The sequence below is a fragment of the Myotis lucifugus genome, unplaced genomic scaffold, assembly GCF_000147115.1.
Source record: "Myotis lucifugus unplaced genomic scaffold, Myoluc2.0 scaffold_147, whole genome shotgun sequence".
In the NCBI taxonomy this organism is placed as follows: Eukaryota; Metazoa; Chordata; class Mammalia; order Chiroptera; family Vespertilionidae; genus Myotis; species Myotis lucifugus.
In genome coordinates this window covers 1954644-1970932 of record NW_005871195.1, presented here as the reverse complement: position 1 = coordinate 1970932, position 16289 = coordinate 1954644, and the positions used below count along the sequence as shown (strand labels likewise).

At 36.4% G+C, this 16289-nt stretch overlaps 1 protein-coding gene across 1 annotated transcript in view; it reads right to left on the bottom strand.

Annotated features, from left to right (window-relative positions):
• Nucleotides 1-16289, bottom strand: part of SLIT2 (slit guidance ligand 2) — a 350885-nt gene that overhangs the window by 134852 nt on the left and 199744 nt on the right. Inside the window, 2 exon segments of the mRNA XM_023759096.1 lie at nucleotides 1276-1347; nucleotides 14134-14205. Coding sequence (XP_023614864.1) covers nucleotides 1276-1347; nucleotides 14134-14205 — 144 coding nt within the window.

Below are 16289 nucleotides of genomic sequence, written 5' to 3'. Positions count from 1 at the left end.
GTGTATGCTTAGCACTTGGAATATTTTTCCTATAGAAAAAGTTAGGCTCTTATCAATCAAAACCAAGATGACTTCTCCTGTGGTCAGAGAACAGTATATATTCTTATAATAGTTTACCTCAATGAACTTATTCTTACATAAGCCTTTAAAAATAATTAGCAACAACATCACATGACGCAGCTAAAAACTCTATTATTCAATTATTCACAATTAAAATCAAAATCATATAGAAAATATTGCTAAAATAAGTCATTCTGATTGAAACATTACATTTCTTTTTCAGAATTACATCCTGTTCCTCAAACTTAATTTATAAAGCAATGGAATCCTTTTTTTTCAGGAGGCTTTTGTGATTCCTGGATAACTTTAACCAGCTGGACTAAAAATTCAAAACTTCTTCACATTTAATTCAATTTTGGATTTCTGCATAAATTGAGTCAGGGATAAATGAGAGCATAGAAAAACAGTGTATATGGGAGAGAAATGTGTACGTATATTTTAAAAGCTGTAAAAAGCTGACTCTTTGGAAAAAAAATTTCATAAATGGACAGGTGGCTTCCCTTGCTTTAGGAACTCTAGTTTTCATTAAAATCATTTTTATTATAATTAATCATTTAATTTAAATTAGGTTACTAAGTCGAGGATCTGTAGAGATTATTCAGTTGCTTCTAACCAATTCTGTCAGTCGTGTCTGCCCATATAGTTCAGATCTGTGAGCTGTGCTTTACTAAGTCAGTAGCGAAGACTTGAATGGACCTATTGGGCCGCTCATTAAAACTAGAATGTCAATTTCAAAAGAACCTTGCAAAAACGATGTCAAGTTATCTGGTCAAAAAGGACATTTTACGGTGAGACAATATCTTTCCATTGCATAGCAACTACAACCTATACCCACATATCAGCTACATAGAGGTTTATTTTTTGTTGTGATTTTTCCTTTACAACTGATGTTATCTTATGACTTAGCAATCCTAGGAATTCCCACAAATCCCATGAATCAGAATAGTTTATCATAAGAAGAGACACTTCAAGGACATTATGTGTGAACATTTGTGTGTCCCTCTTACATAGACCATGTTACCTTAACATACAGCTATGCACAAGGTTTTGCACACACACGTTTGGACTCTTCCCTGTTTTCACCATGAGTTATTAAGGCATCTCCTTACGAGACCATTTTGACCCTGGGTTTTAAGCTAACAGATAAGCTTCCACATTAGCATCCCCCCCGACACAAAGCTCTAGTGAGGAGTCAGAGAAATCAGAGGTACTCACAGCACTTCCAGGTCCCGGAGAGCCCTGAACGCCCCATCTTCGATACAGCTGATCTGGTTGTAATCCAGTTGCCTGTTAAACGGATGAAAGGATATGTGTAAAAGGCTGAAGACTTGCAGGGTGAGGGAAAGGAAGTCTCTTGAAGGGTCTAGGAAGCCCTGCCTGCAGGAACTGAAATGCTCTCCCAAATACACTCATCGGCTGAAGAATGTCACGAGCCCTTCTGGCCTCCATGCCGCCCGCCACTGAAATCTCTTTTTGTTCTGAACTGTCTGTGCAAATAGCAGCCCTTGGAGAGCTCCTGTAAATAATAACTGCACCTTATATTAAATGCCATAGGAATGCAATTTCATTACATCAAGAAAAGCTATCCATTAAGAGCTTTCAGCGTCATCTTGCTGAAACAATTTCATTAAGGTAAAGGACTGTAAATCACTTAATGTCACACGCACCCCCTCAGTGACCTAACAGAATCCATTTATCAGAGAAGCCCAGCTGCATGTTAATTTCACTATCCTTGGCAAGAAAGAGCGAGACTACTTTTAGATTTTCTCCTTTTTAAAAGCAGTTTTCCTTCGAGAACTCCAAATCAAGAAAGAGAAATGAGGTCCCATAGATCTTCCCGCAGTCCCAACCAGGAATCCACGTAGCAAGCCAGCAGTTGTTCTATTTTAAGCGTCACTATGCTCATAATTTGCATTGTTTATCATTATATTCGAATTCCCTGCCCTGTAAACGCGGCATCCTTTTCAGTGAGGGAACCTCCTGAGTGATACCACTCTCCAGGAAATAAGTGTTTAAAATATTAGGAAATCAATAACCATTTTTGTTTTTCTCAAAGATGCTAATTTCAGCCCAAACCCCTACAAAACACATACTGCAGCAGCAGCATGAAAACGCTACCTATATCTAAGGTAAAAAGTTAAAAGGCTGTACCAGTTCCTCGTAAATAACACAAAATTGAAACAAATGAATCTTTTCTTGCAGTTTGTTAAAGTTCAAAGATTGGAGGAAAAAAAATAGGCTGCTCCAAACTTGGTTAAGTCTGCTTTTTCCTGCCACTTGTTTTTGGAATTAAAACTTCCTTATTTACACAAAGGAATTTACTTTGTTAAAAGGAATGGTTAAGCAGTAAATCCTACCTGTCCTATCCTTTTTTTCCCCCCTAATAAGCAGTGTTTAAATCTAGTAGCTTGGTGCTTGGCGATATTATTATTCCAGTGAAGAAAAAGTATTTCAATGCTTCACTTGGGATAGAAGCGGGATGTTTGATGAAATAATCAGAGGGGTTGTCAGCTCCACGTGAAGCTGTGCAGGGCAAGACTGTGATCAGAGTACGACTGCATCTCGTCCTTGTTTCCAGCTCAGAATCCACCCAAAGGGATAATTCATATCCGAGGTCTGTTCTTACAACCACTGTTTAAACATTCCCACAGAATCACCGTTTCTCTCATAAAACTACTGAAAAAAAAGTGCAAGGAGTGAATCCAAAGGGGCCTCTTTGAATTCCTTACTTTAGAAATTATGTACCTCCACAATGTCTCATGAAATATACATCTCATTTCACGAGGGTCTCCAGGGGACACAATCATACAGGAGGCTCTCTTGATGTCATGCAAATGGTACAATCTAGGGGACATGCCATATTAAAAAACAGGCAACTCCGGAGAAGATGCGATTTTATTGCTTTTGTCAACGAAGGCTTTCCCCAAATAATAGCTACCATTCATGCTGCTGTAATAGCCCAAAGCATTCTACTTATTGGGAAGTAATGCAGAAGTATGATTTTATTTTCAAGAAGATTTTAAAGACCCATGATATAATACGGTGGCTGCGGTTCCAAGGAAACACATTTTCGAGCGCTCTTGATTTTTACAGATTAAATTCATTTAACGATTAAGCGAATAACCTTTTTTTATTTTAAAGTGCTAAATATATATCTACACGACTATTCTCTAACCTTTCAGACAATTTATCAAAGCCATTTAAAAGAGGACAATGGCATGGAGTGTTACCCTTGACACACTACGAAAGAGAAATTGTTTCCAGACAAATTGGCAAAATCTTTTAATGCTCTCAAATTTGCCTAATGCAGTCTCCAGGTTAATCTGTAAAAGGGTGAGCGGTATGTTTGCCCATATCTTAATATCCTGAGCTGTCAAAGTATAAATCAGTGCTGACAAAGCTTCTTTTAAATCATGCATACTATCCACCAAGGGGGGCCAGCACGCTGGCGGGCACTCCAGCAAACCCTGCCCTACAAGAACTGAAAGGCAGGCTACCTTCTGTCTCCCACCAGGCACTGAGACCCCGCTGGAAACTTTGCTAATTTCACCTCTGTAGCATTGCTCTGGGTCACATGCGTCCGATTCCTAACGGAGATCTTAGCACTTATTGGTGCTAAAACATTAAGACTATTTGGCTCTCACAGGACCAGAGGTTTCCTTAAAAGTTTTCTGGACGCCATCCTATCTCTGTCCACATATCTTCTGAGGACAAAGTTATTTTATGAAAATGTGACCTGTGAATGGACAATCGACATCAAAATGAATAATTTTCTCATCAACTGGTGGATTTTATTCTATTCAAAGGAATGTTTATGGAAATAGCCGAGCCCGCATGACTGCCCATGAGAAAAATTCTGCATAAACTTCCATTTGTTTGCATAGGGTTCAAGATAAACAGTGTCAAAAGTATGCAATCGTGTAATTTATTTCAGGGGTTCTGGACTATTTTTCTGCACCTCGTTTTTTCCTCGAATGGCTCACTCCCTTCTCCACTACCTTTCAAACCCTGGCACTTCTGCTTTCTGTAAAGGAAAAAGGATCTGTTGTCAGCCACGCATTTGGAGACAGGAGGCCTGTTTACACGAGGTTTCCGTTTGTGCCATGAAATTATTTTGAATTAAGGAATTAGTAAGAGGAAAGTTTTTTCCCCTTCTTCTCCAAAAAGTAATGTCACAACTGCCCTAGCTGGTTTGGCTAAGTGGTTAGAGCATCGGCCCACGGACTGAAAGGGCCCTAGGTTTGATTCCAGTCAAGGGCATGTACCTTGGTTACAGGCTCCATCCCTGGCCTGATGGGGGCTCATGAGGGAGGCAACCAATTGATGTGTCTCTCTCATATCGATGTTTTATGTGTTTTTTCTCTCTCTCCCCCCATTCCTTCCGTTCTCTCTAAAAAATCAATGGGGAAAATATCCTCCGGTAAGGATTAACAAAAAAAACAAACAATAACAACAACAAAAAGTAATGTCACAACTATTCAGCCAGACAGAGTGGAAATCTGTTGATTTGGGCATGCTAAGAGCACTAGGCACTTCGGGACGACTTTAGGATGCTTTCCTGGCATAGGGGCCACTTTTATGGAGGAAGCAAACTACCACTCTCCTGATTTTCTGGGAAGAAAAACATGGCATAGAAGGTATTATCAGTAGTTTCCGACCTTCAGCGGACATGTGCTAGCACAGAGTTTTGTGTCTTCTCCTTATTTTTCTACCTCCAACCCCTTTCTGTTTAAATTCCAGATCTCCTCTCTATCTGATCTTTCACTGCCCTAGTCTGTGGTGTGTTCTGACGCATTTGCTTTATCTTTTATTTCATAAAAATGAAAATATTACAATGAATAGAGAACCTTCAAGACCTCTCTTGGCACCAACCTTCTATGAGTCTCTTTTCAGTGGCAACACCTCTCCTGGTGCTCTAAAATAACTCTAGACACCCGTTTTCCCCCCTCGTACTGCTAAATTTAGTCTCAGACAACGCACCGTCTTTATTTAGAGATGGAACTCTCTGTGCCTCACAAACAACAAATTTCTAAAGCTGGTCTGATATTTTTAACACTAAAAATAATTTAGCCTAGTTTCAGATTTTGATCAATTCTAGATATGAGAGACAATATATAATGTTGCTAAATATAAGTTTTAAAAATAGCTATATTAAATGACAGAAAGGTAAACCGTTGCTAACTTGGCATTCTGAAATGTAGTTAGAGACGTTGTATTCTGTTGCTTTTAAGTGTTTCTCGGGGATTCCTTTTTTAATTTGTCTAAGTTTGAATAGCATACTATGTTTGAGTTATATGTCTAAAACTTTCCTTCCTAAATTAACTTCAGTTCGTTTTTTTTCCCTTACCCAGAGAAAATTCATATTTCACTTCAATACCTTATTACAAATCAATTTTTGAAAGAATTAGAACATAAACTATTCTTAACTCTGAAACAATAGTGAACATAAAACATCTCTAATAATTTCTAAGTCAGTCAGGTTCCCTCAATGTCTCAAAATAAATTATTATGACTCTGCTCTGGTTTTCCAGGTGTCTTTTTCTTAAGTTACAGGAAATACAAGTTCCGTTCATATTCATATGACTATTATAAGATGGCAAAATCCAAAATTTTAGCTGACTTAAAATGCATCAGAGTAATACGGATCAATATGAGGGCATGAGAAATTTTTGCTATTTGGGAACAAAGGTGATGGAGCATATAAATTAACCCATTGTACGCCATAAGCGTCTGTAGATGCAAACGACAGACCTTCCCCACATGCCACGTGCGTCTATAAAAAAAAAAATTTCCCTAAGTGGCAGCCCTGACCAACTTTAAGATCATTTTTTGTGAGAATTTTCAGCTAAAAAATATTCAAGAACACCCAAATTGTGAGTAATATATTTATTTTTATAATATTCATTGCAAAATGATTTTTTAAATTAAATTCAAAATATCATGGTATGTGGGATGGTTTCCATTTTGGACACATGCCAGTTAACTGGTGAAGTAGGAGAAAAAGAAAAAATGCTGTTAAGGTTTAAGGATTTGGGCCTGACCCGTTCTATTTTTTTTCCCTTGCATGTATAAAATTCAGGCCAATAAGTGCCTAAACATACAAATCTCATACAAATAACAATTGTTTAAGAACTAGTCTAAGATTTAAATTACAATGAATGGAAGCATAAGAATGATGCAAATTGATCCATATAAATGAACATCCTAGACAGAAGTTTCAGCGACTCTTATCATTTACCTCAGCATAAAAGCACAATCCGAGTTAACCTGGGTATTAGTCAAGAAAATAACCAAGATAAGGACCATTCTGAGGGATGCAAAATAACTTTCATTATTTGTGAAATTAACCTTTTTGCAATCTTTCAAACAACATTTTGTGTTTTGCTTTGTTTTTCATAGGAATAAAGGATTTCAGTTTTTATTGAAATAATTTATGGTATGAAGTTACATCCAATTGTCAATTGTTGGGAGGAAACAAAAGTAGCTTTAAGAGAGACGGAAACAAAAATAAATGAAAGACAACCAAGTTGACCTGCACGTCCTGGTAACGCTAAGCAAAATAATCGAAGGTGGTGGAAACTGAAATTGACTATAATTGCGACCAGCTGTGATGAACAAACATTTGGTCTTGTTCAAAAGATTCACAGACACATTTGGTCCGAGCCAAACTGTGTACCTAACCCATCTCCTGACACAGGTAAACTAATCACTAAAATTCTGAGGTATAGCAGAAATATGCATATTTTTGCTGCTCTGATGAAAAGTTGTATTATTATTATTCATTTTTAATCCTCGACTGAGAGTATGTTTTTTATTGACTTTTTTAGAGGGAGGGAGAGAGAGAGACAGAGATAGAGAGAGAGAGAGAGAAACCGATAGGTTGCCTCCCATACACATCCTGACTAGGAATCGATCTTGCAACTTTTTGCTGCACAGAATATGCTCTAACCAACTGAGTGGCCTGCTAAGGGCAATTGTATAATTTTGTAGAAATCAAAGCTATGTATAATTTTCATTCATTTACACCAGATGCGTATTATTGTGGTAGCTGTTGTCATTTTTTTTGGTTGACCATCCAAAAGGAAAGAAGTCAGTGCCCCTGACTAAATAATCAGGTATTTGCATGTTTTAAAAATTCTTGTGGCACACTGGTTGAAAATTGCTGACCTAAACCCTTGTGGCATCACCAGTCAGGCTTCAAGGCAAGATGGGTAATTATTGCAATACAGGCACAATGGGATTATTGGACCAATAAAACATGATAGACTTTTACATGTCTTAATCCTATAAACAAACAGTAGAAACACATTTGAAAGACTATTTGAAACCAGGGACATTCTAAGCAGAGGCGTTCTGAACAGCACCAAATATCAAGGACCACTCAGCATGGACAAAATGTTGGCTGAATGCTTTGGACAGGACCAGATGTCCAACAAGGGTATTTATTCAATGCACAGCAATTGGCAGAGACTGTATATGCACCATCTCATTAGTCCTCACAACACCTTCAAAAAAAGGTAAGTATTATCATCTTGATTTTATAAACGAGAAGCTGAGGCTCACAGACTTCAATAACTTATTCGAAATAGGTAGTAAATAGTTGGTAAAATTTTGATTCAAATTTAAATTTATGTACATTTGGAACCCCCCCCCTCAATAACAAGTGGCTAGGGTAACAGATTCAGAAGTTATTCATTCTGAAAATGGGAAAGTGGGTGGGGGGGGCTTAATTAAATCTCTGATGACCAAGTTTCAAGGAAGAAGCTGGCAAATGAAGAGAGGTAAACAAACCCTGAGAAGAAAGAGATTGCAGTAGTCTGAAGTAAGCATGTGTGAGGGTTGGAAAAAACCTGAACCTTAAAAATCTGGTAGATTCCAGGAAGACAAAAAATAAAAACAGCATTCCCTATGATGGAGATTGGCACAATCAAAGAACAGTTGTAAGCAGAGGCTCTACAATGTTTACAGTAAATGTTCTCCAGAGAGAGGCTATTTGGGCTTGAGCAAAGAACTTGTGTGCAGATTAAGTGGGAGAGAGGGATGGGAACCTGGGTGGAAGTCAGTTATGAGTAGTTAGATTGTCTAAAGAGACTAGCTGCTATGCCATTTAATAACAATCACCTCTTTCTCAGGGAAGAGTCTATATTCCTATAGACCCTGCAGAACTATGACAATATTCTTCTGTGTCCATAAGGCTTTGCCATAGTATCTATAACAAAGTGTGTTTTTTTAATATAAACTAAATGATTTTTAATGAATTTTTATTGATTTCAAAGAGGAAGGAAGAGGGAGAGAGAGATAGAAACATCAATAATGAGAGAGAATCATTGATTGGCTGACCTCTGAATGTCCCCCACTGGGGATCAAGCCCACAACCCGGGCACCTGCCCTGACCAGGAATGGAACTGAGACCTCCTGGTTCATAGGTCGAAGCTCAAGCACTGAGCTACACTGGCCAGGCAATACACTGAATAATTTTAAAACAGATAATGATGGGATGAAAAAGAAGGCTTTGTGAAAATAAATCTGCCTTTAATGTTAAATTACCTAATGAGAACATGAAATGCAGATCAAAATTTAATTTGCAGGCCACTGAATAGTATAGAGGTAGCAAAGAGAGGCTGTTCGGTGTTGAGGAATGTAGGAACCTAAAGAGCTGGCCTGTCTCCAGTACAACATAACAGCCACAGCAAAATCATGCCAATTCCTATTTTGTACATATGTGAGTTGGATTCCCAATGAATCAGACATCCTTGTGTTTTGTTTTGGAAAGTGTTTATGAAGATTGTATAGATTCATTGTTACATGAGAGAATGCCATCATTGACGAAAGCAAATTTGGAGAGGTTGTTGGAAGCACACTTGAGCATAGCTGTTGGGGATTATCACAGAATTCAGTGTGCTTTTAGAGTATTAACCAGGAAAATTACAGGACCACGGACAGTTCCCATGGACAGTTCTACTGGCATCTTCCTGATATATTTCACATTCAAGGACCCACCAACAGCTGGTTATCTCTTATGTCTATAGACAAACTTCTGGGTGTTAAGAGGAGCTCTGGGCCTCGTAATACAAAACTCAATGTACTCTATCTAAGTGGAGAGTCATCTCTACAGGTCTGTTCAGATGGTTTTATGTCCCACTGAAGACCTGTGGCATCTAATCCAACACCAAGGATAGCAGACCCCTTGAAAGAGGAACTGATCTCCCCTTCTCAGTCTCTTCAGCCTCATCTTACTGAAAACACCCTAGAAAAGAGACGGGGTCCCTAAAAGCTACAATTTCAATTTGATGTCAATAGATTTTATTTGTATGATAATTATTTAATAAGTATGTAAGTATGAAAAGAAACGTCTTGCCCTAAACATGTAAACTAGCTGATTAGAGTAGACATTTTGCAATTCTGACTTAAGTTATGTGACAAAGCTAAAGTAAGTTTTGCATTTGTATGGAAAATATATAATAACAATATAAATCAAATCTTCTGTTTGCCAAATCTTCTCATTGCCAATAATCACTGCAACCCAAATTGGGTCATTTGTTTCCTTAACTGTCATGGTCATACACATCTGTTTCCCAAATGATACCATGACTTACTCAAAGAGAACCAAGCTAGATCTTCTTTAACTTAGGCTCTTGTCTATCAATTAATGCATGTCAAAAAAAAGAATAAATGTAATATTTTCCATAATGTACCTTTTACCAAGAGGAAGTTTTCCTGGAAAATGATGGTAAGGTTCTTACCAGATGGAGGGTTAATGGATTTGGGATAATGCAAGTAAATGGAAGGGAATTTATTTATGAACAATGAAAAGTAAAGTTTCACTGGAACATGCTGTACATTTGGAGGATGTACTGCAAAATGAAATTAGAAAAAAGGCAAGTGTGATTTATATTACACAGTATAGCTGAAATAATGCTTGTTGAAATTTAATTATTTTTAAGTATCCATCTTGGACTCACTAAATAAACTAATAGTGAAGTATGACAGAATTTGCTTTTGTGATATGAATAACAACTAGCAATCTGCTTAATTTTTAAGTTTGTATATTTGTACTTTTTTTCATTTAAATCCTAGAATAACTATAACTAGGGATGTTTTCTTATAAATACAAGAGACTTTGGAAGGATTTTTATACTCAGAAAGTACATACTGAGAGAATAAGCTTGCAAGGCTCAGCAATAAAGCAAGGTTTAATTTGAATATTCCCCTAAATTATTCAACATTATTCAATTAAATGGAAATATCTCATAAATCCTTGTTTAAAAAAACACAGTAGCATAATGTAACATGTCTTTGTTTAAGATCTGATCAGAAGGCAGTGAAGGCTTTACTGAATCAGTGTTAAATACATGAGATATATGCAAAATTGATTTTTTTAAAAAGTGGTATAAACTGTGATTACCATTTTGGTGAGGCCTGGGTTGGTAATGATATGGTATCAATACTTTAATTCATACTTGATTGGGGAGTTTGAAAACACAGATGTAAATCTTATGGAAAGTGCAGCCGGGGACTATTATAAACACTATAATTTAGGTGGTATTTTAATATGATCTTGTTATTCTCCGATCTTACCGTCTAAAATGTCAGGAAAACGCAAGTGGTTTCCATTGCAGCCAGAGAAACTTAGGTAACAAAATAAAATATAAAGAATTTTAATCCGGTTAAGGAATTAATAGAGAAAAGCCAAAAGGGTATGGGAAGTCAGCCCCGGAGATGCTGAAGAGCAAGATAAATGTCCCTCTGTCTGGCATGGTTTCTGTGTGGCTTGCCTGCAGGAAGAGGACTAAGATCCGCTAATCTGCAAAATTTCCACAGCATCAGTTTCATATTGTCAGGATACTGCCTTGAGCATAGTTAGCCAATCCACCCGATTAAAGAAAGTCCTTCCAGTGAAAGTCTTCTAATAACTGGAATTTGCTCTGAGTAAGGCCTGACTGTGGTAAATCCAATAAGCCCAATACGGTGCATCAGGTTGGCTTTTAGTGCTAAACAAAATACCACCTTGATGCCACCTAAGCACATATTCCTTCTGTCTAACCTTTGTTTTTTTTCTCTTTTACTCTCAATGACCAGGAACAGTAGCCATCCTGGCACCAAACAGGATTGTCCAGATTGTAAATGCACATCCTGGAATGCAAATAGGTCTGTACCTCTCCTTCCCACACTGGATATTACTAATATTAATGCAAATATTTTTGGCCTTTATTGAGGCATTACTTGATAATGTATGGTCACCCCTTTAATAATATTATGAATTCAAGTTTACCCTCATATTAAATATACTTTACCAGATATATATATTTTTCACTTTTTTTTCTTTTTTATTTTATTTTTTTAAATTTGCTTTACTGCTTAAGGTATTACAAAGAGTATTACATATGTCTCCTTTTTTTCCCCCTTGACATTCCCCCGGCCTCCCCTACCCCACAGTGTCTTGTGTCCATTGGTTATGCTTATATGCATGCATACAAGTCCTTTTAAGAGATCAACCAGATATATTTTTAACTTTTAATGAAAAAAATTGAACTTTATATAAAGACCCATGAAATTGGACATTTTTTGAACACTGTAGTTTGAACTATATTTTAATTATAGTTCAAACTATATTCATTAGCTATGATCCTAATGAATTAAATAAACCTAAAAATGCATTGTGGTATTCCAACATTGCTCTGATAGTCTTTCCCATTGTTACATGAAAGGCAGTAAAAATAGTGGGAATAAATTGTATCTTTGTACAGCCTCTTTAGTAAATTCTGACTTCCTCCATCCCACCCTTGCCACTATTTGTGAATACAAACCAACCTTTCCAAAGATTCCTTTATATTTTCTTTTATAAACTCTTTCCTACAGAATTCCCTAATAACTTCAAACAATCCTTTTTTTTATCTCTTGCTCTCCTCAGCACCTATAGCACTTAATATCAGCATCTTGGGTGAGTCATTTAGCACTTTCTGATATATTTTATTTTTCCATTCTGTAGCTCATGTCTAAATAACCCCTAATAGACATGGGTTTCTTATCCATTACTACTATTGCAAATGCCCTGCTTCTCTGTCTTCTTACTCTATCTTTTCCAAGGTTAACTTCTATCTGTTGATTAGTGAGTACTTGCAGAATGAAAAGCACTCTATTTCACAGCATTTTACTCCTATAAACAGTCTTGTGCATATCTTTCTCCTCTAAGACTCACAACAAAACCAAGCAATTATTATGTTCATTTTATAAAAGTGAAAACTAACGCTAAGTTTACTAATTTGTCATAGCTCCAAATCCAATAAATACCAAAAGATTCTGAGACTCCAGTACTAATCTCATCTCATCGAATACATAATAACTCTCTTTAATTTTGGGGTGGGTGGGGATAATGCATGTGGGAAAAAAAGATTTTCAAAAATCCTGCTAAGTCCATAATGCATTCCCTTCAGCACACTGGCTAGCACTTCACTTTTTTGTTATCTCTAAACTTTTAAAATCACATTTTTTAAGGATAAGAGAGGAGGATATTAGCAAGAATCTCACCATGACCTGCATCCTGTTCCAAACTGTATCCTTAAATTTGGCAGAAGGATTACTTATAGACTTGGATTCCTTGAATATCTTTCCTAAGAAGCAAAAGCCACCTGTTTTAAGGACTTAGAGATAATACTATGGTAAGATTGTAAGTGCATTCCCAAAGGGTGGTCAACTGTAGCCATTACTATCCTTTTACAGTGACAAATAGGCAACTTGAGTAGGTGCTACATAGGATCTTTATGTTCCGACATAATATACAGAGGCCGTTTTGAACACTCTACATCGCCGAGTCTACAGGAAGACTTCCCGGAGCCCTAGCTAAAGAAGATAAAGAGAAAGCAAATAAAATCCTTTGAACATGTAAAACACTCATAAAAAACTAGGGCCACGATTTCAATGGCTCTACACAGTTACATCCAGAAGCCTCTATTTTTCTCTTGATTTGTACATGTAGAAAGTACACATTTAAAACAAAAACCATTTACATGGAAGAGAAGCTATAGAAGCCAAGACGTGTAGCATTATAAACAATCATCCTCTTTGACGAGGAAGAACACCTGTCTCACGTTTTCCATTGAAAAAAATGTTGGATCCCACCATGGAGAATCCTGAATATAAGTTAATTCTTGACACAGCCCCTGCCCTGTTTATGACCAGTTAAAAAGTACTGAATTCCTGATAGTTAATCTCAGCACTCAGGGGCTTCTCTCCTCTACATTTCAAGCTAATGCAAAGGATAAGGAAACATTTTATGCCCTCACTTTCACAGTCAATCCAAAACCATCATTTTCAAAGGATAATATGGTATTTTAAAATGTATAAAAGTATATACTGGCAATATTAGTATTGCCACTGAGATTTTAAATCCAATACATATCACCAGAGCCACGGGCACTTAGAACAAACACTACAGTTTAAAGATTGATCAAGGGAACATACAGAAAGCAGTATTCTTTTTCTTGTTCCTTTTTAAAGAAGGTTATGCATATATTCTTCCATAAAGATATGAAGGAAAATAGATGTAAGAAAAATATTCACACAAAGGGAAATGCATAATTTTTCTCCTCTCACATTGTTGGTGTTTAATGAAAATGGTGATCTAAAAGCTATTTTAGAAAGCTATAGCTCTAGGCTGTAGGTATCTCTAACGAGAAAATATTATCTAGTCTTTCTGGAAAAAATAGTTTATAGTCTGCATATCCAATAAACAGCAGTAACAACCGAAAAGGGAGTTATTGAAATAAGCTGACAGTAAAAGGCAAAAAATACATTGCAAATATCTTTTAATCAAATCACTTCTCAGATTTAACAAGATTAATCACAAGGTTTGAAGAATGAATTTGATAACCAGTTCAGATTCAAGACATCTAAATGAGAATCCTTGCCGATAAATTGTGAAAACAATATAAAACTTACTTTACAAGCTCTCCTAATCAAGCATAAAGATACATTGGGCTTTCACCACTTCTCATTACTGTTTCTTTAATATAAATTTAACATTAAAATAGGATGGCTTTAAAAACCCGTATACATTTTTTAAAAACTACTTACAAATTTTTAATGTCTACTGCTCCACGGAAAGCCTTCCTTGGAATTGCCTGAATTTGGTTTTCACTGAGGTCTCTAAAAAATAACAAAAAAAGAGAATAAGATCAAGCTATAATATATTTAATTATTTTAATCAATTTATTTGAGAAGCGATAGAATACTTCTAAAAATGTACTAAAAACATCATAATGAAACCCATAGCATTACATGCAATTTCTAATACAAACATTTTATATTTCTCGTATAAATTACAAGGTTAGACTAAATGGTGTTTTGAAGTACTTTTCCAGATCTTTAATTGCATAATTAATTCTAGAATATGGTTCTCTTAAATTTAAGAGTTGATTCAATTCTGTGCAATAAAATATTTATTCAAAACAAATAGCAAATTTTTCATAACTCAATTTCAAGGGGTTCTAAAGTGTTAGCACTGATATTTCTACATCACTGACATAACTTACAAAGTATATAGGAAAGCAGTCCATTTTAACATCCCAGAGAAGAGAGTGCAAAACCTGATAAAATCTGGGCAGTATGATTAAGTTTTCATAACACTTTAAGTAATCTTGAAAATGGAACATGGCAGTACTAACCCAACAATAAAACCAACAGTTCTTGCATGAAATATTAATAGCAAGTTGAATTAAAACCTTCTTTAAATAATTCTATTATAACCATAAACACAGCCTGTCTGTATTTGCATTTTAATTTAATTGAGAAATACATTTTAATCAAAGGAGAAAAGCACTCTAAGTTGGAATGAGAAGTTAGTAAAAAAAATCACTCATCTCATGAAATAGAACATTATTTTACCTTCCGAGTTCGGATGCAATTCCATGTGCTCACGTAGTGTTATTAGCCTTAACAAGTAGGATATAAATACACAATGAGCAATGCCACTGGAAAGCAGAAAATGCTTGCCTCATTTTAAGCAACACTACTACATAGCAGAAAGTTGAAATATCAAATAAATAAATGATTAAAATAACCAAAATGGAGCTAAAATTATCACTAAAATTTTAAGATAACTGCTGCTCAAGAAGAAATGCAAAGCTACGAACCATGGAGCATAGCTGATGAAAACAGAGCCATTTTCCAGCGATGTGGAGGCAAACTGGACAGATTCATACTAAAGCTTCTCATGGCCAGAGCTCCCTGTTCACACACTTACGGCCACGCAATAAGGATAATTGGCAGATGGAAAGATTTAGTGTGTGGTCCTGACCTCATTAACACTAAGTTTTAAACAACTAAGATTTGCATTTATATCTCACTATCCAGTGTTCAAATAAAAATGTTTGCTAAGCAATTTGTAAAGAAATAAATATTAGTCTATTTAAAGAGTAAAGGTCTTTAGTTAAAAAAAAAGGAAGCAAAAACACATACATTATTTCCAACAGTAAACGTGCAGTATGTGCTCGAGTGGAAGTTCAGGCAGCCACCCATTCCCTAAGCACTGGGCTCTGTCACTGCTTCCAACCGTTTTGGGAAATCCCTAAGAGTGATAAAGCTTCATTTCCTTAAAAAGTCCTTATTTCCCTAGCTTGTCTTTAATTGAGACCAACTTCCTTACTTTGTTTACTTCCTTACTTTGTTTAATTACAGAGAGTTAACGATATGTATTTAAAAGTCCCGATACTAGAAACAGTGTTCGAAGGAGGCTACTGAGCAAGGAGAAGGTAAAGGGAGATATTGGAGAAAGAAAAAACATCAGAAAGTAATAAGAAATGAAGAGGGACAAAAGATTGAATTCAAGCAAATTTGAATCTATAATGCTCCCTGAAAACCAACAGTAGTGGTTCTACTGTTGTGTCGCTATTAATTCAATGTATTCCCATCCAGCCAGCCGGAGCCATTTCATTCACCACCTGCGGACTCACCTCTGCTGAGTCTCTAGCACAATTTATCCCGGGGTCACAGTCTCAAATGGGGAGACGTGGAGCCGGGGGAAAGGCAGGGGATGTTTATGTGGAGCATGAGACATCACTGAGGATCCGTGGATTGCAATCAGAACCCATTCCTTCCGAATTTGATTTTAGTCCTTCTGGTTTAGTTCTTTTGGTTTTAGGCAGAATTCTAGGACAGGGAAGGGTTTTACCTGCAAACCCTTACCAGTCTGTTCTTTTTACAAAAGAGTGAGCAACTGTCTGTTTCAGAGG